The following is a 21423-nucleotide window of genomic DNA, read 5'->3' as shown; positions in this document are numbered from 1 at the left end:
TAAGTGACTGGGGCAAAGAGATGTTTTATAAGTATCAATATATGGTGTGCAGCTTGTCAAGATGAGACGAGTAAGGAGGTTTGGCTGGTGGGTTACCACTGAGCTGAATATTGCTGGTTTCCTACATGGTGGCTCAGACAACATGCTGGTTGGCTTAGCCTATGGTTAGCATGCTAATTAGCTTTGCAGGGTAGTTAGGTAATTAAGAGTGTAGTGTTAGGTGCAGAGTTAGGTGAGGGTGACTACTTGGCAACATGGTATAGCAACATGCTCTATAGTTTGACAGGGAGTTAGCTGGTTGTAGTTGGTTAGCATGCTGGTGACTGGCGATACTGGAGTAAACTGTTGTAGATGGTTGTGTTGAATGGGTGGGTGCAGGTAAACAGATGGGTGACTCTGGGATGCTGGAAATCACTACTGAAGTTTCTAGGTGTCATTGTCATTTTGTGTGTTCAGTCATAGTTACAATACCAGAAAAGACTTGTTAATTCATAAATCCAAAAATAATATATTAAATAAAATAATGTAGGATTTTTTAAGCAATCTTTATTTATATGACTGACAAATGTCAAGAAAACCCAACATAAAGTGTTTCTCAACACTTTTCAGTTTCAGTACACTTTGGCATTGATTCTATAAGTCTTTGGACTCTACTGGAGGCATGAAAGTTTTTTAGAGACTGATGTCTAACATAGTTGTGTACACAAAGTCCATTGCATATGATTCATATCATTTTCAAACTGTGCAGTGACAGAATAGGGACATTTATCATTCCAATGCAGACAATAAATGTTTTTCCTTTGTGCAACTTCACATTATTTTTGTGTAATTCATATAACTCGAAGAAACCTGTAAACTGCTAAATCATTAGAGAGGCATGGATGGGGTTTGAACCCATGAGCTGTGTTTTACAAGGCCAATGCCTTACCACTTGGCCACCATGCCCTACTCTTCAAAATAAGGTCGACATATGTTCTACCCTACACCAAAGTCTGGCCTTGATCCAAGTAATCTTTTGGATCTGCTCATCCAGAATGTTCACACTTAGAGGCTTAACAGAAACAATCATGGGAATATTGCTATTAGAGGAAATAGCATCATGGGGACAGTGAGCTGCCTTAGCAGAGGTTTATGCTCTCTGAGTGCTGTCTAGTCTGTTTTGTTAGTTTGCCTGAGTGCTTTCACTAAAAAATTAGCATATAAACTGTTTGTTCAAAATGCATGTAATGTTGGGGGAGATGAAAATCAAGCGTTCCAACAGTCGCACACTACTGACTTGCCACTGAGCAAGACACTGATACCGGCAAGCCCTATGGGTGCTTTACTGATTGAGTTGGACCTCTGACCTCTCTCTGTAATAAAAAGAGCCAGCAGAATTGATGAAGTATCATGTTGTTATTGTTGCTGCTGCTGTTAGAATCCAGAGGCAATGAAAGAAAAGTTCAGACTGACCTTGTCCTCTGGCTGTTGTGTTCTCTAATCCTCACTTGTGATGACTCATAAACTCCAGTGTTTATAAGAAAGAAAACATTGAAAGCAACGTATAACTGAAAAACACAGTACAGTCAAAAGCAGGAAAAGGATCCAAATTGTGCTGTGAAGAACAAAATGCAGTAAACAGTTCAGTTTTTAATTTTATTTTCCCTGATATATATACTTACAATATACTTGGAAAACACATACATGAAGGTGCTCTGATGCTGTGCAGAATAATTAACCTGAGGAAATCTTTCACAGATCTTTGTGTTCAAAATTGGATATTATATAAAAGAACTTGATCTAATATCCTTTTTGTTTTCTTGATATCTACTGGCTTTGCTTTCTTCCTCTCAGATTGCATTGAGGTTCCCAGCCCAGGATTTATAATGTTGTTGCCAGATCATCATTTAGTAACTGTCAGGCCATCAGAGATGTTGCTGTCAGAGCCCAAACACACAAGCACAGACAACAACAAAAATTCCCATGTAATCATTCTCATCTTTCCATTGAGACACGGTTGAAAAGTTCTTGCAGAATAGCATAAGGCTGATTGGCCTGACTTTATGCCAGTTTCAGTGTCTCAAGGCCAAGGCTGGAAGATTTGGCATTCTGTGGGTATATGGCAGCACTAGCTCATGAGCTCATGGTTCCCATGTCACTGGATTTGGACCGGGTTGCCAGTTTCTTCTTTGTGCTGCTCAGTAGAACCCCTGAGTTTTCATGGAGGCCAGGATGTGGCTTTATAGAGTGTCCATTGCCCTCAGAAGGATGCCAGACTAAGATAATTGTGTGTGTGCGCATGCAACAGAGGGATGCTGGCTTTAGTGAAACTTATGCTGACTTCACCATGAGAAAAAGCATTCAAATGCTGATGAACCGGAAAAAAGGCCTTGATTTGACTCATCAAGGCTGTGAGAGAGTCTCTATGTTACTCTCACTCAGCTGAAGTACATTTCTTTTAATACAATTGGAATATATTTCCTGTGATAAATAGGACTGGGTGTAAAATCTCAATACTTTATGAACTGTGTGCTTAGCATAAAGTCTCAAAGAGCTGACATCATTTTCTTTGGTCTTGTTCACTCAATCGCGCTTCAGTCTTGAGTCACAGTATTTTCAGTATTTTTTGAGTGTCTTTCAAGATAAGGATCCTTTATTGTGTTTTACTCATCATTTGGTGTACCACTCAACATGTAAAAAGTGTTGTATAATGTCATCTTTGGCTCTGGCTGAGCTTTCTAAAACCTGAAAAACGTAATAAAGTGACATAGTGGCATCACTATGACATCATCCCTGATGATGTCATAGTGATGTCACTGAGGGTGAAGGCAGGTCAGGCTTGAAGACTACAGTGTTTAAAAAGACCACCTGGAGGCAGGGAATTTAGAAAATATGGGCATTTACCATAGCGTTGGATAACCAAACGTAGCTACTTTTAGTTGCATTTGTGAAAAATAGGGTTGAGCATGTTTGGATCTTGGCCAATAAAGGGAATGAAGTCAGGCTATCTTGGTTTTACCGGTTTGATTTTGACCATCCTTCTTTTTACTAGGTGAGAGAGAAACAGTATTTCAATTTTCTGTATGTCCTTCACATATGGTGAATTGACAATAAAATCCTTGAACCTTGAACCTTTTGTCTCTATGTTGTTGAAGTGCAAAACCAAATTTCTGGAGTTCCTCTTGCAATAAAAAATGCTTATATTCAACAGCGTGAATATATTTAGAAATGCATTATTGTAATATAAGCACTGAAACTTGTATTAGAGTTGGTATCATATTGTAGCATAAGCACTGAAACTTGTATTAGAGTTGCTATCATATTGCAGCCACATTCAAACACACACACACACATATACAGGCAATATGTAATCTCCTCTGATGTAGTTTTACATCCCAACACCGCCTCCTGCATCAGTGGCAGCAGAGGCTACAGTAGTGAGGAGGCATGTTGCTATGGAGTGGGAAGATTTTCTGAGAGAGTACATTAGAACTGTGGTTAGAGAGAATAGAAGAGAGGAGACGCAGGGGGAAGGGAAGGTGGTCGCAGGGCATGAGGACAAAAAACAAACACACAAACAAACTACCAAAAAAATCTAGTCACACTGATAAAAATGTAGATGTAGTATGTAGGTCTTACTGTACATGGTTGGCATAACTAACACATTTTGATTTCCAGGGACAAGAATAGATGTGTAGTCACTGCAGATGTCATCATTCTGGACTTGACTGATACAAAGCCAAATGGCAAACATACACCTATACATACACATACAGAGATAAAGAGATCTATATATTTTTAGATTCCTTCATGTATGATGATGAGCTGTCACTACAGTTTCCAGCTGTGCTCCCACTGTCCCTGTTTCTCTGACTATTGGTTACATGTGCAACACTTAAGGTGACCACTTCTGTCATCTCCAGACTCTGACTAAACCCTTTGCGCACTTCCTAACAGTGACAATCTTTTGTGGCTAGTGTGGCACATGTGTAGTCTGTTGTACTGTCAGAGAAATACATCTGTATTAGGCTCTTAATGTTATTTTACACACTGTTGCCCAACCTTTCTTCCTTGTCTCCACCCTGTTTCTCAGAAGCTGTGTTGTTATATCCTGCCTTCCTGTCTGCTTGGCTTGTTTAAATCTATAAAGGAATGCCACCTCTGCCTGCTCACTTTATCTATTGAATCCAGATGCTTGTGACTGACTGTACTTACCTGTTGTCTATAGGATTAATGCAACATGTTTTACAGCTCAAACAACATAAGTGCAGGTCATAACTGCGGGTAATATTGGCCACCTAGAACATCTTGCATCAGCTGCTTTGTCTTTCTGGTTTTGAAAGCTGACTTCCCCATTTTGCAGTCAGAAGGTGTTGGCTGTAATGTAAACTGGAGGACATGCTAATGTGCTGGGAGGCATGGGAAAGGAAACTGTGGTTTTCAGAGTTCTTGCCACCCTGTTGCCCCACCCTGCTGCAACCCTCCTCATCTGGTTTCTGGATCTCCCTACCAGGGAAATAGGTCTTTGTTGAAAATACTTCAAGATTATGTAATATCTAATGAACTGGTCAAAGCTGTGGGGAGAAATCTGCTCAGTCATGAGGGCAATTTGATGGCTGTAGCATGTAAATGAGGGCACCTTCATAAACTCTGGGGTTTACTGTTCAGACCTTCACTTTAAGCTGTGTCTTATTTTGTTACTGATGCAACTTCTTGTACAGAAAAATGCAGTTTGGAGTTACAACGGGGGGATTTGGTTGAAACCAAAACAACTGGTTCTTAATTAGAAGTGCACTGTTGGCTGAAATGACAACTGTTGCTACCAGTTACTAGTTATCAGCTGTAGCTAGCAAGGTCATTAAGCTAATGTTAGCCTGAGGAGTTTGAAAGTGCTGTATCTGGCTGACTTTTGATGTTTCCAACTGACTTGTTTTAAAATGAGAATCCTATTAAAAAGATCTTAAACATGCTTTTAGCATCTCTTTGCAGATGCTTTGTGCCTCTTTGAGGACATATTGCATCTCAGTATAGTCTTTTCTATTATCTTTGTACATTTCTTTTGCCTTAGATATTAGCTTCTGCCTAATTATGTGATTTTTCTATATGTACAGTAGGTATCAAGTGCATGTTTAAGATCTTTTTAAAGGTCTTTTTCAGTCTGGGCATCTCCCTTCTGTGTGGGTGGGAGGGTATTTTGGCTTTTACATGTGTATGCCCAGGGGCTCATTGTGTCATAATCTGTTCATGAAGTACTGTACATTATCTTAAATTTGATAAAGAGGGTCAGAGACTACTGACCAGATAAGGCCATAGTCTGCTGATTTATTTGGTTTAGTGCTTCAGATGCTTATTATCTCTATCTCGAGGTGTACTCTGCAGCAGCAGGGCACAACACGGACACTACCATCTCTGCAGTACCAGTCTGCACAGCTGGTGTGCAGCAGCTGTATCGCTGCCATTGTCTGATGCCCTCTGTGCACTCTGGGATGGAGACAGAATGGCAAAGATGTGAATGGTTGAGTGAAAAGGATCCAATTGTGGAACAGAGAAAGACAAAATACAATAGCGGCAGGGAGAGATGGGGAGAGAGAACAAAAATAGAAATTGGTCACAGTACAAAAAGAGCTGCAGGCTTCACACCAACAGGGGAGCGTCTGCCTGGATTATCCTTTAACATAATGTACCGCAGAGTCAGGACTTACAACTACATAAAGATAAAAAGATATCGATATGCTTACAGTAGGTACATCTGCCAGTTGGTCTCCTGCATTGTTACATTTGGCTTTCTATTAACTTAACTTTGACTGTTTTCTTTAAACTTACCATGCTTGCTTCCTTCTGCACACTAAACCAGACCTTATACTTAAACAGTCACAGGCTCCATATTTGTCCAGGTGGAACTTGGTTTGCCTGAATAATGTGAGTGGATGCCTCTAAGAAAATAGGAAGAGCAAAATGAATTGGTTTGAAATTCAGCACTCATTTGGGTAAAGCTTTATTTTACAGGTCTGCTATTTCATAATAATGTCTTGAAAGCTTCTTGCAAAGAACAGTGTAGTTTGTTAATAATTACAGAAAAATAGGGACAAAGTTCTAAGACTGATTTTTTTCTTTTCTTAGTCCACTGAGTTGTGTTGACCTTATTATTGGCTTTCAGATGAATTTCCATGAAAGAAATTGCTCAGTGTAAACCCCAGTTAATGTTTACTGTTTATTTATTAATTATATGTAATGGCATTCCACATTTATGCTGACTTGGGTGGTTGTCTATGGACACATTTAACACTTTGCATGTGTAGTTCACCTTCTGTCCTCTGAAGAAAACCTTGTGTGTGTGCTAGCTTAGCATTTGGAAATAATTGGAAGTGTGCCAGCTGTGTTACTCTCTAATTGTACCTGTATTAAGTACCAAATTATATTATGTAGATGGTTCCTTCCAGGAAACTTCCAGGAATTTTTTTTTAGAAATAAACTGGAATTTACAGAACTGTAAAATAAAGGGTTACCCTCATTTGCAAGTTCATACATTCTGATCCTCTCTTTGCATAGACTAAATTTCTGGTTAAATTCCTACGACTTCAGGCGTTCGTGGGGGATTTCAGTCAGTAGTTTGCACTGAATGCCCTGTGTTTTGCTGTAGCTTTCAGTTTTGTTCATTATGCCTAGTCTCAGGCCTAAGATTTGGATACAGGCTAACTTTCCCGTACTGTGCCAGCTTTTGGAAAAGTCACATCAAGACTCACTTTGCAATCTCCAGATTTATTGATATTAAAGGCATTGCAGGGAGCTGGAGCATGTGTGTGAGCCTGTGTGTGTGTATCTACATGGATGAGTATGCATGAGGTGGACTACAGTATGGTACATTATGGTCGTCCTCCATCAGACACATGAAACCATAACACATTACACGTGTACCCCTTGAATAAGTCGGAGTGCCATGGTAAATTGGATTTATCACGCTATGCCTTCATTACCTGTCACCAGGGTAACCAGGCACCCTTTCACAGTCATCTCATTTTGTCATCTTTCTTAAAGAGAGAGAAAAAGAAGGAGACACCTGTGTGGAGGGAACAGGGACAAAGAGGAGAGGAGAGGAGACGTCCAGGGAGATGGATTTTTATCCATCTCTCTCTCGTTTTTTATAACTTCCACCCTTTCTCCTCTCTGACTCCCTCTCACATTAGTCTGTGGGCCTCGTCAAAGGTGAGTTGATCTGAGGAGCCTTTGCATCTTTCCTAAAGAACATAATTCTGTTCTCCCTTCTATCCCATCACCTCAGGCCCATACATGTTAGTCATGGTTTTGCAGAGGAACTCACTATGACATCAGTATGTTTTTTGAATGCGTTTCTTGTCTGTGTCATCCTTACTTACACCAAACTTTCCTGTCAGATGTCTGGGTCTAGGGTGACACACTGTTGCGCTGTACAGCAAGTTAATTTGCGCAAGTTCCCTGTACTCCAGTTTCCACAGAATTTTATGAATTGGCTATTTGTGTAGCAACAGTTTCCTGTGTGTTGGGCGTGTTTTCCTTTCTTTAAGGAAGCTTGTAGTTTTTATACTTTCATTGATTGTTAGATTGTGTCTTTATGTTCTGCTGTTGTCTAACTGGAAAGTGCTTTATGCAAACATGACATTTAGGACATCTTAGAAATCTGTGGGGGGAGGAGTTAAAAAGAAATCAGTGGTTTTGAAAATTAAATCTGTGCAATGTTTTAATGTTAAAGATGGCAAATCGATTCATTTCTTATCTAGTTTCAGAGCATTTCAGTGGGAAATTTCCCTTATTTATTCCGTGTTGACCTAAAACTACACACACACACACACACACACACACACACACACACACACACACACACACACACACACACACACACACACACACACACACACAAAACATTGGAATTGACCTATTATATTGCATATACAGCAAATGTTATTTTATTTCTTTCTTTCGGTAGAATTTTAGCACTCTTCATGTTGCTAAAAATCTCATGTTCTCACACAAACGGATACCTTAACTCAGTGGCCTCTGTGGCAGATATAATCCCAGAGTGCAGAAAAGATTACAAATGACCCAAACCTTGCTGTGAACACTGATCATTTTATTTTTATCCATGGTGTCAGTTCAAACACCACAATGAACAACAAGCCTTATGATTTTCTAAATTATCTCACAAGCTCATATATAACTGTTTTTGTTCAATCAGGGAAGGAGTTGCATACAGTATAAATCTGTATGATCTGAATTAGTTATGAAACCTATTAGAAATATTTGCACACCATATCGCCATTTCCTCTACAATCCCACAAGAAGTTCACTTGAATGGACATTCTGTGTACTTTGAGATTTTGTGGTGTTTTTCGGACAATCCAGAAAAAATGTGAAGAAATCATGTTAAATGTATAGGTCTTAATGTGCGAATAGTGTTGGATGATGCTAATTATTTTGTTTATTTTTCTAGCATTTTATGGCCAATGTGTGTCTGTGCAAGATGCTGCGAGCTTGTAAATTAGCAAGCACCACAGAAATTGTCAGGATATTAATGAGTTACTGCTTCCAAGCTGATAACTGATATGTTAGTCAGCAGTAACAGGCGGCGCACTCATGCATATTGTCAGGGCCAGAAGAGTCAGTGTGTAGGAGGCTGAAGCCAACTATTCATCCTTCTGAGATACTCATCATCTGGCTGGATTTATTTGCTAAAGAGCTCCATTGTTTGACCCCATTCAAGCAACACCATTGTACTCAGTGATCGCTCTACCCTTTGCAATGCTGGAGTAACAACGGCATGTGTGTGGTGTGTGTGCTTGTCTGTGTTTATTATTATATGGATGTGTGAGTGTCTGTGTGTGTGGCATTACATCCCAGCAGTGTGAGTTTGCATTTCCCGAAGCGGGGGGGGTTTCTCTGCTGTTGACTACAATGTACCCGGTCATTGAAATGCAGCAGGGCAAATGCAGCCCAGACGTGACCCCATTTTCTGGCACTGCTGCCTGTAAAGTAGGTTATGGTTAGAGGCTGCTGCTGCTGAGAGAAAAGAAAAGTTGAAATATCTGTGAATGCTTGCATTTGAGACTTGTCATAACCGCATGCACCAGTTTTGCTGTGAATAATGTACAGTAGCTCTGGTTTTAGTAATGTGTTGTGGGTAAATGATGACACAGTCACCAGAGCATGTTATGATAATAACAATGAACAGCTTTGGAGTGGGATGTGTCTGCATAAGACTGGGTTTTGCTGTGTGTGAGGGTGTTTTCTGTTTATTTGCCAGTGATTCTCCTTTCCTGCATCATGTTTGTTGGATCAGAGCACTAAGTCAAAATGTCACTTCTGTCTGCTGTGAGCCAACAGATTGGATAGTGAGTATTAATAATAACTGTCTAATTAACTATTATCCAAGTCTTTTAATTTGACACAGCTCTGTTTGTTTATTTTGAAAGTTGTAACTGTTAAGTTTAGCTTTTTTTTCTACAAGTAGATCATGTGGATCACAAAATTATTATTCACAAACTATGCAGATCCTTGCTAAGCTGCATGATTACAAGACATTTTTTGGGGTAATAATACTGTATATGGCAACAATTTGTGGGACTAATTTTGTTGCACTGAATCACACTGCATCTGTTTGGTTAGGTTGCTTTGTTATAATTTCCTGTTGCTACTGGGGAAAGTTGCTCCTTCACTTTGATCTGGAAGTTTGTAGGTGTAGGATTGCTTTAATTGCTTCTGAACTCTAAAACCTTAAAGTTCTTCCCCCATTAATTTTAAGATCCTGTTTTCTGCCACTTCTCGTTTTGGATTAGTGAAACCACTGAACACTGTTTTTCCATTCTGTCAGCTGGGTGTTTTCTTGTCCCTCCCGGTCCATACTCTCTTTAACAGTGCAAAAGACCTGCCCTGTACTGTATGTGTGCTTGTGTGTATAATAATAATGTATAATAATATTTTAATTTTCAGGTCTTGTCTTCTTGTTCTGTCTGACCAACTGTCCAGAACCCAAAAATATTCACTTTACAAGTATGTAAAACAGAGAAAATTGATGAATCTGATACTTAAGAGCTTGAAACCAGCATATTTCTGGTCTTTTGCAGGATAAATTAATGAGGATTTAGTGAGCATTAAAACAGTTGACCATTTTCAGTTTTTGGATGATTCACCTGATTAATTCTCTCATGTCAAGAGGCTCTTGAACCACTTCTTGGATCAGGAGTTATGAATCAGACTATGTTGCTTAAATGTTTATGTACAGTACAACCTGTGTGATATTTTTTCTTTGTGTCCATGTTGAACCTATTGTCAGCATTTTAATCAACTAGTCAATGTGTTTGACGTGCATTTAGGCATGATGCATAGTTGCATGTGCATCCTCACTTTTGTGAACCCATAAGCACCAGTTTATGGTTTTTGCATGCTGCTGGACAGATAAAGACAAAGATAAAACACAGACTGTGTGTGGTTTTATACCTGGCACGCTTGCAGTGTGGACAGTACACATAGACCTAAATTTTGGGTTTCACAAATGGTGTTGTGCCCAAGCAGACATGGAAGCCATGGTAGGGCCTTAACACTATTTCCTGCATAGGTCTGCAGAGATATTTAACTTCCTGAAACATCTACTTCCAGCTTAAAACAGCCTAAGCCTGACCATTTATATGAATGCATCTATTTATATGCATTATATACACATACAAACACTGCTACTTCATGTAACTACTTCAAGCAACGGTGTGTCTTGGAACATTGATTTGCAACCTGAGCTAATCTTCCATTGGATCACAAGACAGGTTAGGTAACATAGGAAAGCAAGAAGTATATTTTTAAAATAATATTACAAAAGAGAGATTTTTAAAAGGGACAGGTCATGTTTCATATAGACTAATTTGCATGAGAGGTTTTGGGTGTGGTGCCCTTCTTTCAAAGTGGTATTGCTTCCAGTTTTAGCCATTGTCATAGTTTTGGTTCCTGATACAGACTGGCAGACAGCGTGCAAACACATCAAAAATCTAACCGCAGCATTTTTCACATCATCCTCTTCAGTGACCTCAGACAAATAATAAAACCACCCATCTTGTAAATGTTCAACATTACTGTTAACCCAGCAAACTGCACAAGACAACTTTCAGACCAGAGTAAATGTTCTTTACACATGCTCAGAACCACAACCAACCCCCAGATATATGTAATGTGAATTGTCTGGACTAGCCTCAGTGAAAATGAGTTTGCCTCCAGGTTAATTCCCAGGAGCTTTGGCCTTGAAGGGAGCCAGTGGCAGGGGAGAGAAAGTCTGAAAGAAAAGTGATAATGAATTGACTTGAGGCCTAGTTTCTATTTTAGTTGGGAATTGGTTTGTCTAAATGGAGTGTGAGTCAGAGAAGCTGAACAGTGAAGACAGATGGAGGGATGCTGTGAGAAGGAGGATGAAAATTTAGTGTTGGCTTTTTTTATCCAAGAATAAATTAAAGGTCAAAAATGAGGTTTTTCATCTTAAGAACCTACAGAAACATGACAAGATGTGTAACGTTCATCCCGAGTTGTGTGTTTGTTTCCGCTGCCATCCAAACCCTTTGGAGGTGTGTACCAGGAGCACCCATCAGGAGGTAGTACTAAAATCAAGATGGGTGTAATCTAAAGCAAATGTCTCTAATGTAAAACCTATGATTGCATGACAGTGTCTGACTCTGTCTTCTTCAGAGCAGGTCAGCATGTTTATTCACTGCAGCACGGAGACTTGCAGCAACAGCAGACGACACCAGGCGTTATCAGCAACACCGAGGCCCGCTCAGTGCAGAGGGGAAAAAATAGTACGAGCAATCAGTGTGGTCCCATGATTCCTAGTGAGTTGTGAAAGAAGGATAAGTAGAGCCAGCCTCACATCTCACATGCCACGCCACACGCAAACATTATTCACACCCTTTTTGCATGTCCCTCCTGGCTCAAAATACCAAATCTAATTATTCTTGTTAATCACCAGGCATTTGAGCTGAATCATCGCTACCTGCTGTCCAATTGGACACACACACACACTGACCCTCCCCGTACTGCATGCACACTCTTATTATTACAAGTGCTCTCCAAACAGTACACTCTCACTTCAGCTTTGCTCAGGATGTTACAAAATCAGCATTGGTGCTGAAACTTAGTGAAGATTGCTGGGAGTGTCTCTCACTCACCCACACACTCGCACCTCACCTGGCACTTGCACTGTCACACACATTCCTCATGTAAGGGGCTGAAGCTCAGCCCAGTCCCATTCCTGTCCTACTTGAGCAAAGAGCCTGCTGGTGATCGGACTGTCGCCTGAAGCAAAGAGGCCAAGCCAGCGTGGATTTTGATTTTACAGTACAGTCACTCCCTCCGAAGCTCTGAGAGAGAGAAGGGAGAGGGGAGTAGAAGAGGAAGAGGAATAGCGATGGCTATGACCAACATTGCAGAGGATGACCTGGATGAGATGATGCGTGAAGAAGCAGAGGACGTCTTCTATGAGAACGGTAGGCTTGCCAAGGGTCAGTTGTGTGAAGTCAGGCATGGGTTTACAGGTGGGCTGCAGGGCCGAGACAGCTGCTCAAGGTTTACAGCATGGTCGGACTGGTTGGTTTGTGACTTGTGGTTGTGATCAGGGTTAAGAAGAGGGTAAAGGTGATGGCTGACTGGTGGCCCAGAGGGATCTCTTCAGCTGTGGGTGGGATTCTTTGCGGCATGGTTGAGTGGACTCTGATATACACACCAAAAGCTGATTTGTGTTACGGTAGAGGAAGACAGAAATGTGTTCCCCCACTAGTTAAAGTCACTATGCAGCAATCATTACATGTTTGTAAAGATCGGTCTCTGTAAAGAATCTTTCACTAAACGTCAGTTTGCCTTCAGCTGGAGCTCTGTGCAGAGTTTGTTTATTGAATTTTCAACTTTTAGAAAGCAGAGAGGAGCCGTGGCCTCTGTAGCGTGGGCGTTCTTGTATAACGGCAGATGTTTTTAACCAAGCATTATGCACCACAAGTAAATATTCTGAACGTGTATTTTGTGTGTGTGTTTGTTATTTTAAAACCAGCTGTAATCAAAACTTGGATTCATTTGGCGCCTGAAAGAGCGATGAGCAGTAGAATCACAACAGAGTCTGACTAATAATTTTTAAGAGGGAGAAAGGCAGTCAGGCTGTGTAATAACTGGATATTGTTTAATTTGTTGCCTTTTAAATATGTTCTCTAATAGTACATGGATAACATATTTTTTGTTCTTATTAGCGCTAAGGATTAATGATGAGACATAGATTGTGTGCTTTGTGCTGACTATTCAAGCGTTTTATTCTTATTGCTGATGAATGCAAATGCATTACCACTGGTCTCTTTTTGTTCTAAATCAATAGTTCTATCATCAGTGGTGGATTTGCACATCTTTCAGCTTTTCTGCCTCCAAAATTTCAATTTGAAGTTGAATAAAGTCAGATTTCGAATCAGTTTTATGTGATGGTTCCAAACCTTTGGTTCGGGTCCCCACAGGGCTCACGAGATAACATTAAGTTTTGATCTGATGCCAGATGAAAAGTCAGAGGATCCCCAAAGTTACAGTTCATCCTGAGGGACACATGAATTGTTCGTAGCAAAATTTATGACAATGACAAATGAATGGGCAATCACATAAAAATAAAGGAAGGTCAGAAAAGATATATAGCAACAAGTATAGCTTCTCTTTCCTTTTTCTGCTTCTCCTCCTCAGTCACAAAGGCAGTGATCCTAGTTCAGGTTGTTTGAATTATCAACAAGCTTCTCTCAGCTTTTAGTCAGTAGGAATGGTGTATCTTTGCTTCATGCCGGCTTCAGTTGGTGTTCTCTTCTTTTTTTTTTTTTTTTTTTGTCAAAGCAGTTGCTATGGGGAAACATGGAAATCGACTTACAGTTGGATCATTGCCTTTTTCAAGCCATGAAATCTGGGGAGCATGCTGACTGAATTTTACCCTCTTTGCTTAGGAATGTAGCTCCTGCACAAACATTTCCCCACAGTTATCTACATATACTGGGGAAAAAGCAGCAGAATACAAAAACCATTCTCTCACTCACCTTTAGCGGCATCTCACTGGTGTTGTTAGTTTTATTTTGCAAAGATTTTGACTTGCACTCACAGTGAGGTCTGTGGAGTATGTGTTTCAAGCTTAAAAATAGTTGTTACTGAAAATAAAACAAACAAAAACATGTGACTCAGAGGGTTTGATGCTCAGTGCTGATGCTGTAATAACCAGACTCATCTCACCCCTGATTATCATGCACAAGTCCCTGCAGTATCACCTCTGCATGAACCCACACATTAACACAAATGCAACTCACTTTCTTCCCTTGTTATCACACTGTCTTATCACACAACCTCCTTTAATGAAAGGAGAAAAACCAAATGATAAAAAAGGAAGATAGTAGAATTGCACAGCAGTTTCACTGAGACCTAAATAAACACATGGCCTCTTTAACTCTTTCCTGGTCTACTCACGTTTGACAGTGAAGCAGCAAACAGTCTGCGTAAGCAAAGTATAGGTGAGTAGTGTGCTGTGAAAGAGAGTAAAGAGTAAGAGAGAATGACAGTAAAAATAAAATATAGCTCGATGGTGTCTTGGTCAAAATGAAGAGTCGGTATTCGGTGTCTAAATAAACCAGTAGTTGACTAAGTGTGTCAGGTCAAAAAAGCATGAAGAGCTGCTTTCACTGACAAGTGAGGAACTCCAGGAAATGCTTCTGTCCACCTGAGACATCACAGGACTGGGCTATCAGGAGGCCTGATTTATATTTACCTTCACAAACTTTGTAGAGCCATTTAGATGTGCTTTAGTCATTTAGATGTGTGCTGGCGTGTTGCAGTTACTGTAAGCTGGACTAGACCCCTGTTATCTGCTGTGGTTCATTGGGCTGATTTTGGAAAAGTTTATCAGCTCTCATGCAGGAATGTTTCTTATTGTTTTTGTTCCTTGTGGAATAGGATGCACTTACACTCTTCCTCTGACTAGCAGTTACATGACAAAACCACTAATTACCGGGCTCGGCAGATATAGTTTCTTTTTTATTCTGATGCTTTTGAAAACGTCCTCTGGCACAATGACGTGCCCTTCAACAGATTTTAAGAGAGTTTAAACTACTAAGATGGCTTTTAGATCTATAGATGAACAAATCCTATGGGGGATGGGTTTGTGTAATAGTGTGAGGTGACACTACACCTGAACGTGGTTATAGCTTTGATGGATTGTTTTCACCTCACCGCTCTTTAAACCTTCACACCACACTTTGCCAAAGGACTTTTCTTTAATGTTCACAGCCAAACAACACCTAAGATTTAAGGAGTGAATAAATATACCAGAGTATGTAAGTGCATAACACAATCTGGAGGCTAGTTTTAAAGATTTAAGAGTCTTATCCACAATAGAGAGCCTTTTGGTTGTACTGTAGTAGTAGAGGGGCAGCATTCCTCTTGAAATCTAGAGAATATGCAGAATCAGCATCCAGGCTAAAATGAGTTTTGTCATCCTGGCTAGCGGCTATATAACCATACATTCGTTTATTAACATTTAGAGACTTTAATAAAATTTTTAAGCAGTATCAACTGAATGCATCTGTAGGATTATGTGTTATGTTGTATTATAATGAGGGATAATTCATTAAGTGTCTACTCCAACAGCTTCACTAGTTTCTTTTTTTTTCAATTGCATGACTAATCCGATCTAGAATTAATGTTAACCAGCTATTTAACTGAGAAATATCAAATAAAAACTGTGGGAAGACATATTTGTGTTGCTGTTTCTGTGTGCCACCTAGTTTATTTAATTTACATTAGGGGGTGACTTTCCTGTTCTGCTGACACTGCATGAACGCAGCATCACACCTAGGGAATCACGTTTATTTTTACGAAGTCATAGGGACGTTATTATCTAATCACAACTTCAAATCAGCTTTGGGGAGATCCTGTTGTGTTTTATTCCTGATCACATGAAGACTATATCATTTCTGCAGTATAAGCCAGAGGGTGAAACAGAACACAGGCACAATACACACACTCACACCAGGCATCAGCTCAAGGAGAAGGCTGCAATACTAGAAGTCAGGTCAGGTCACAAATCCATTTCTTTCTCAGTCTCTTGTCTGTACTTGCCTTGTGTGACAGCCCCCAGGAAACAGAATCTCCCTCTGAGCCGACACAGTGTCCACCAAGGCTCAGGATCAGAGAGCAGAGTCCTGCTCCAGTGACTGGAAATCTGGGAGGGAGACAGTTTATCTGTATAGGGACCATCTGATAGCTGAGTGGTATGGCACGAGGAAAGATTACTAACATGGTTTTACTGTGCAAAGATTCAAAAGGTAGTAGTGCATTCCTGACTTTACCCTTGCAGTTTAATAATGAAGTAAACTGGAAAGATATGAAACGAAATTGGACAAAAATCAAATTACAAAATGTTATTCCAATAACATTAAACAAAACAATGAAATGATGCTGTTTAATTTAGCAAAAGTGGGTCCCCTCCCCCATTTTAAATGAATTGACATTTCCTTTGATTAGGTTTAAGACATTTTCAAATTTTAAATACGGCAACTTGAATCAGGCAAATCATTTGAGCTAATAGTTAATAAGAACCTATGGATGTCATTTACAGACCTAGTGATGGATTTATGAATAGCTGGTAAATCATTTGAGCTAATAGTTAATAAAAACCTATGGATGTAATTTACAGACCTAGTGATGGATTTATGAATATCTGGTACAATCAAGTTCAGATGAGACTCAATTAACAAAAATAGTCCATCCCCAGTTTTTACCTTATGGAAACAACGATGACAACGTCTTAAATATCCAGAGGGTCATTTTACTAAACTGTGAGGCCTGTCCATGTTAAAATCCACCAAAACTAAAATATTTTGGGGAAAATGGAGTAACAAGCATTTCCTTGTATGAGCTGATAATGTGATAAAGTATTGTTTATTGGGTTTTTGGCCACCAACTGTCCTGCTCAGACACACTGGAAAAATCTGTTGTTTTTTACTCTCCTTAATAATATCTCAAAAATCAAATAGATTTAGTATATAATTTAGTCATATCCAGGGATATACTCCATGTGAAAACTCAGTGTATTTCTCTAGCAGGGACCACATCATTAGGGATGATATGATATTGAAATGACAAAGGTACTTATGAGACTTATATGGAGTAGTGGCTAGGTGATTGTGGTCTGAGTGAGGCCTCAGAGGCCCATTCTGCTCCCAGACTTGGCAGACCCCCTGCAGGGAGGGTTGCAGAATGATCTAAAACTGTCTTGATCGCCTTACCTTATAATAACCATCCCCTTTTTAAACACATACAGTAAGTATTGTCTTACAGCCTGAACAGTCACACACTGACAGTCTGTCTGGCCACAGGTGTCGTCTCTGTCCACAACGATGCAACACACAGACTAATATGACAGTGCTGTCCTGTGTTTGGAAAAACTCTGACCTGAGGGTACCTAGTGTAGCTGGCACATTACTGCTCCTCATCTCCCTCTTGCTGTTTCTGACAGCTGGCTCCACTGACCTACTTTAGCCAAAAGACTCCCACTAATATCATTTTCTGCACTTTCACTGAGAGAGAGAAAGGATAGCAAAGATGACATGAGCAGGAACCCTTCTATCTTTGCAGACATGTTTCAGCCTTAAGTGTAATCATGTCTGTTTATTTATTTATTTATTTTTTTTGGTACCAGATGTTTACATGTGGCTTGTATCTCTGGCACTGTACTGCTAACCTTCCCTTTACAGTTCCAATGTGGTTACCATGACAATGTGCGCTGGTGCAACACTGGGTGTGTGAGGTTTATACTCAATGGTTTGGAACCTCTCTCACAATGAGGTCATCTTGTTTAAAACACAAAATGTAACAGACCACCCAGGACTCTTCACCAAGGGACAACCTGGTGGAAATTTGGAGACTAGAGTTGGCTTCTCATTGGGCAGCTAATCATATTTGTGTTACTCTTGTTATAACTTGATTAAGTTTCTAAGAAGCAGCTAGCATTTTACAGACTGTTTAGACCACGTGCTTGGTGCCAAGATCACCGTTTCATAGTGGTGGAAGAAGTAAAGTAAGTATTAAAAGTTCTGCAGAAAATCTGCCCCTTTGAGCGCATGTTTATTATACTGGGTTTTTAACACTGATCTAGAACTGTGTAAGCATCATTCTAATGTTGTAATTGGTTTAGATGGAGCTAGTTTTTACTACATAATGCAACACTGGCAACAAACACTCTAGTCTGCAAAGTAACCAGTAACTTCAGTTGTAAAACAAATATACTGGAATAAAAAGTCAACTATCCTCCACTGTCCTCTGAAATGTAGTGGGGTGCTTTATACGTTTGAGGGCAGTGGAACAAGCTGAAAACACAGCATTGTTATGAAACAATTTACACATTCAACAGATGCACAGCAACATTTAGTCATGTTTCTGGCCACCTAACAAAGGGAAGACCAAATTAATACTAGAAAAAAAATTCACATCACATATCACTTATACTTGTCTTGTCTGTATGCTGTGGTGTGATATTGTGGGGGGACACCTGCAGTCCGAAGGTATATGACATGTCTCAAAGCCCTTTGGGGGAGAGAATGTGCAAAAAGCAACCTGTCATTACAGACCAAAGCAGCCACAGCTGTTCCACTCAGTCTGTACGACTGACTCAGAGACACACACAAGATAATATGTAACTTTGTACAGATAAATAAACGTTTTGAAAATATCACCAATAAAGCACCACAGCAAACACACCGCTGCCTTCAGAGGTGCATACAATATATTTACAGAGGGCTTCCCGGCATATCTCTGCTGTAAACAGACACTTGATTTGACAGTCTCAGAATTTCACTTGGATTCAGGTTTGGTATTTACAACTGGGAAAGCCCAACAATAAGTCAGAGCAGACAGGACCAGTAATCCGAGAACAGGCGGCACTCAGCATTTTTGACTGATGTTTCAGTGGCTCACTCTCTCACTATGGCACCCGCACGTCATCTGTGCCTGTACATCCCTTAGTCTTGACCTTCCTACCCTCCAGTCATGTGGCCTTTCTGACTCATCTTGGTTTAGTGGTCAGACGCTGTCAAGCAGAAACAGAAAGAAAAGGACAAAGAATAAAGCTTTGGAATGAGGGGCATAAATGAATCATAGAAGAACTGGATGTGGGGCGAGCGAGCAAGTGACAGAAGGTGCTTCAATGCTGCGTTACACGCCAAGCGGGGGACTGATGGTGGTGACCAAGAGCAGTGGTGGCTGGTATAGAAGGAAAAGAACTGCACTGCTGGGAGGTCAGTCAATACTTTCTGTCTGTGACAAGGTGTGTACATAAATGTGCGTGCATGTATGAATGGGTGACCTACAGTTAAGGTTCATGGAGTTTGTCGAGCACAGAGAGCAGTAAACAGGTCTGAGTGGGTGTTACTGACAGTCGTGACTATGCTGCAAAGGTCAGAATGAACGACATTTTTCTTGCTACAAGTGTAGTTCAGCTTGTTGTAAGAGCAGTATAACTTCCGCAAAGAGGAAAAACTCAAACTGGATCTATTTGATGAAGAAATCCTCCCTGAAACTGCCATGTATTTTTATTCATAATGTCTTTTAAAAAAAGAAAACATGAGTTTACATGATGAGAGAGGGAATTGTTTCAGTAAATAATCTTTTTGTGGTTTGATTGGAGGTTGCATATTATATGCAAGTACAGGCGAGTACAACAAATAAGATGGATAATACAGTTCTGTCCTTAAAGTTATCCACCTGAGTTAATAAAAATATGCTGTGTTATTTTGGTCATGACACCGTGTGTGAGCCAAAGTGAATTCCTGCTTCCAGAGAAAATTCCTGAGAAGATTAGAACTGATGAATATTATGCCAGTGCTAACTTACAGTACCTGCTGCTGTGATTCTGAGTGGCAACTTCTAGAAATAGTTGTGTCTGCATACATGTGTGTGTTATATGGTATGGTCTGTGTGTGTGTATGGTCCTTTTTTTGTGTATTTCTGTGTGTGCAACCAGTGTGTATGTGAGCAGTGGCTCTCAGTAAATATAGCTGCTAGTCAGGGGCTGTTGATGACAGCCATAATTACAGGCTGAGCTGTTCAGCAGCTGGGAGTCTGGAAGGAATAGAAGGATGTGTGTTGGAGTGTACGCAAGTGCGTGTTAGCTGAAGGGCTTATGGAAACCCTACAGCGTTCCCTGAATGTGTTCCACCCCAGAGTCAATGGTAAAATGTACAGAGAAAAGTAGGAGGCAGACTGAAGCAAATATACAGTACGTCTGAGAGTGGTTATATTTTGTTAGACACTTATGATTAAGATTGAAGTTTGACTTTCCTGATAACATTTTAACTAGTCTTAGTTACAGTTACAGGGAAATGCTGACATAAAAAGTGACTGGTATAGGGTCAGTTTGGATGAGATTTATTAATGAAAGTAATTATTTATTTATTTGGCAGCCTCAGGTGGGAAAATGTCATTAAATGCAGAATGCGTGGAGCCGCTGCTAATTCTTTTACCATGCTGAGGAAGGTAAATACTTCACATGTACTATTTTGCTGTATTTGCTTTAAATGTCTTCTTGATGTGAATATTTATGTTGAACCATCCCTGTAGAACTTTCACTGCCTTTACAACCCTGTTCTCTCTCTGGCTTTTCATGCCTCTGTTTCTTTCTCTAAATGTGTATTTATTTCTCTCTACTTTCTTCTGTAACCATCATTTTTCTCTCTGCACACAGTTTACTTTATTGACTCTTTCCACCCTTTCACCACCTACAGTGGATACAGAAAGTATTCAGACCCCCTTAAATTTTTCACTCTTTGTTATATTGCAGCCATATGCTAAAACCATTTAAGTTCATTTTTTTCCTCATTAATGTACACACAGCACCCCATATTGACAGAAAAACACAGAATTTGACATTTTTGCAGATTTATTAAAAAAGAAAAACTGAAATATCACATGGTCATAAGTATTCAGACCCTTTGCTCAGTATTTAGTAGAAGCACCCTTTTGAGCCAATACAGCCATGAGTCTTTTTGGGAATGATGCAACAAGTTTTCACACCTGCATTTGGGGATCCTCTGCCATTCCTCCTTGCAGATCCCCTCCAGTTCTGTCAGGTTGGATGGTCAACGTTGGTGGACAGCCATTTTCAGGTCTCTCCAGAGATGCTCAATTGGGTTTAAGTCAGGGCTCTGGCTGGGCCATTCAAGAACAGTCACGGAGTTGTTGTGAAACACTCCCATAGCATGATGCTGCCACCACCATGCTTCACTGTTGGGACTGTATTGGACAGGTGATGAGCAGTGCCTGGTTTTCTCCACACATACCGCTTAGAATTAAGGCCAAAAAGTTCTATCTTGGTCTCATCAGACCAGAGAATCTTATTTCTCACCAGCTTGGAGTCCTTCAGGTGTTTTTTAGCAAACTCCAGGC

At 40.1% G+C, this 21423-nt stretch overlaps 2 protein-coding genes and 1 non-coding gene across 3 annotated transcripts in view; 1 reads left to right on the top strand and 2 right to left on the bottom strand.

Annotated features, from left to right (window-relative positions):
* dtnbp1b (dystrobrevin binding protein 1b) overlaps positions 1-21423 on the bottom strand; it is a 555482-nt gene that overhangs the window by 478885 nt on the left and 55174 nt on the right. The window lies entirely within an intron of this gene.
* On the bottom strand, positions 874-945 carry trnat-ugu (transfer RNA threonine (anticodon UGU)). Its single transcript has one exon. It is a non-coding gene; the product is annotated as a tRNA-Thr (tRNA).
* Positions 11976-21423, top strand: part of ripor2 (RHO family interacting cell polarization regulator 2) — a 49976-nt gene continuing 40528 nt past the window's right edge. Inside the window, exon 1 of the mRNA XM_020597571.1 lies at positions 11976-12470. Coding sequence (XP_020453227.1) covers positions 12392-12470 — 79 coding nt within the window. The 5' untranslated portion in view covers positions 11976-12391. The remainder of the gene's footprint in view (positions 12471-21423) is intronic.

Source organism: Monopterus albus, unplaced genomic scaffold, assembly GCF_001952655.1.
Source record: "Monopterus albus unplaced genomic scaffold, M_albus_1.0 scaffold34.1, whole genome shotgun sequence".
Lineage (NCBI taxonomy): Eukaryota > Metazoa > Chordata > Actinopteri > Synbranchiformes > Synbranchidae > Monopterus > Monopterus albus.
Note: the sequence above shows the minus strand (reverse complement) of the source record. Positions and strands in the feature narration are given on the sequence as shown.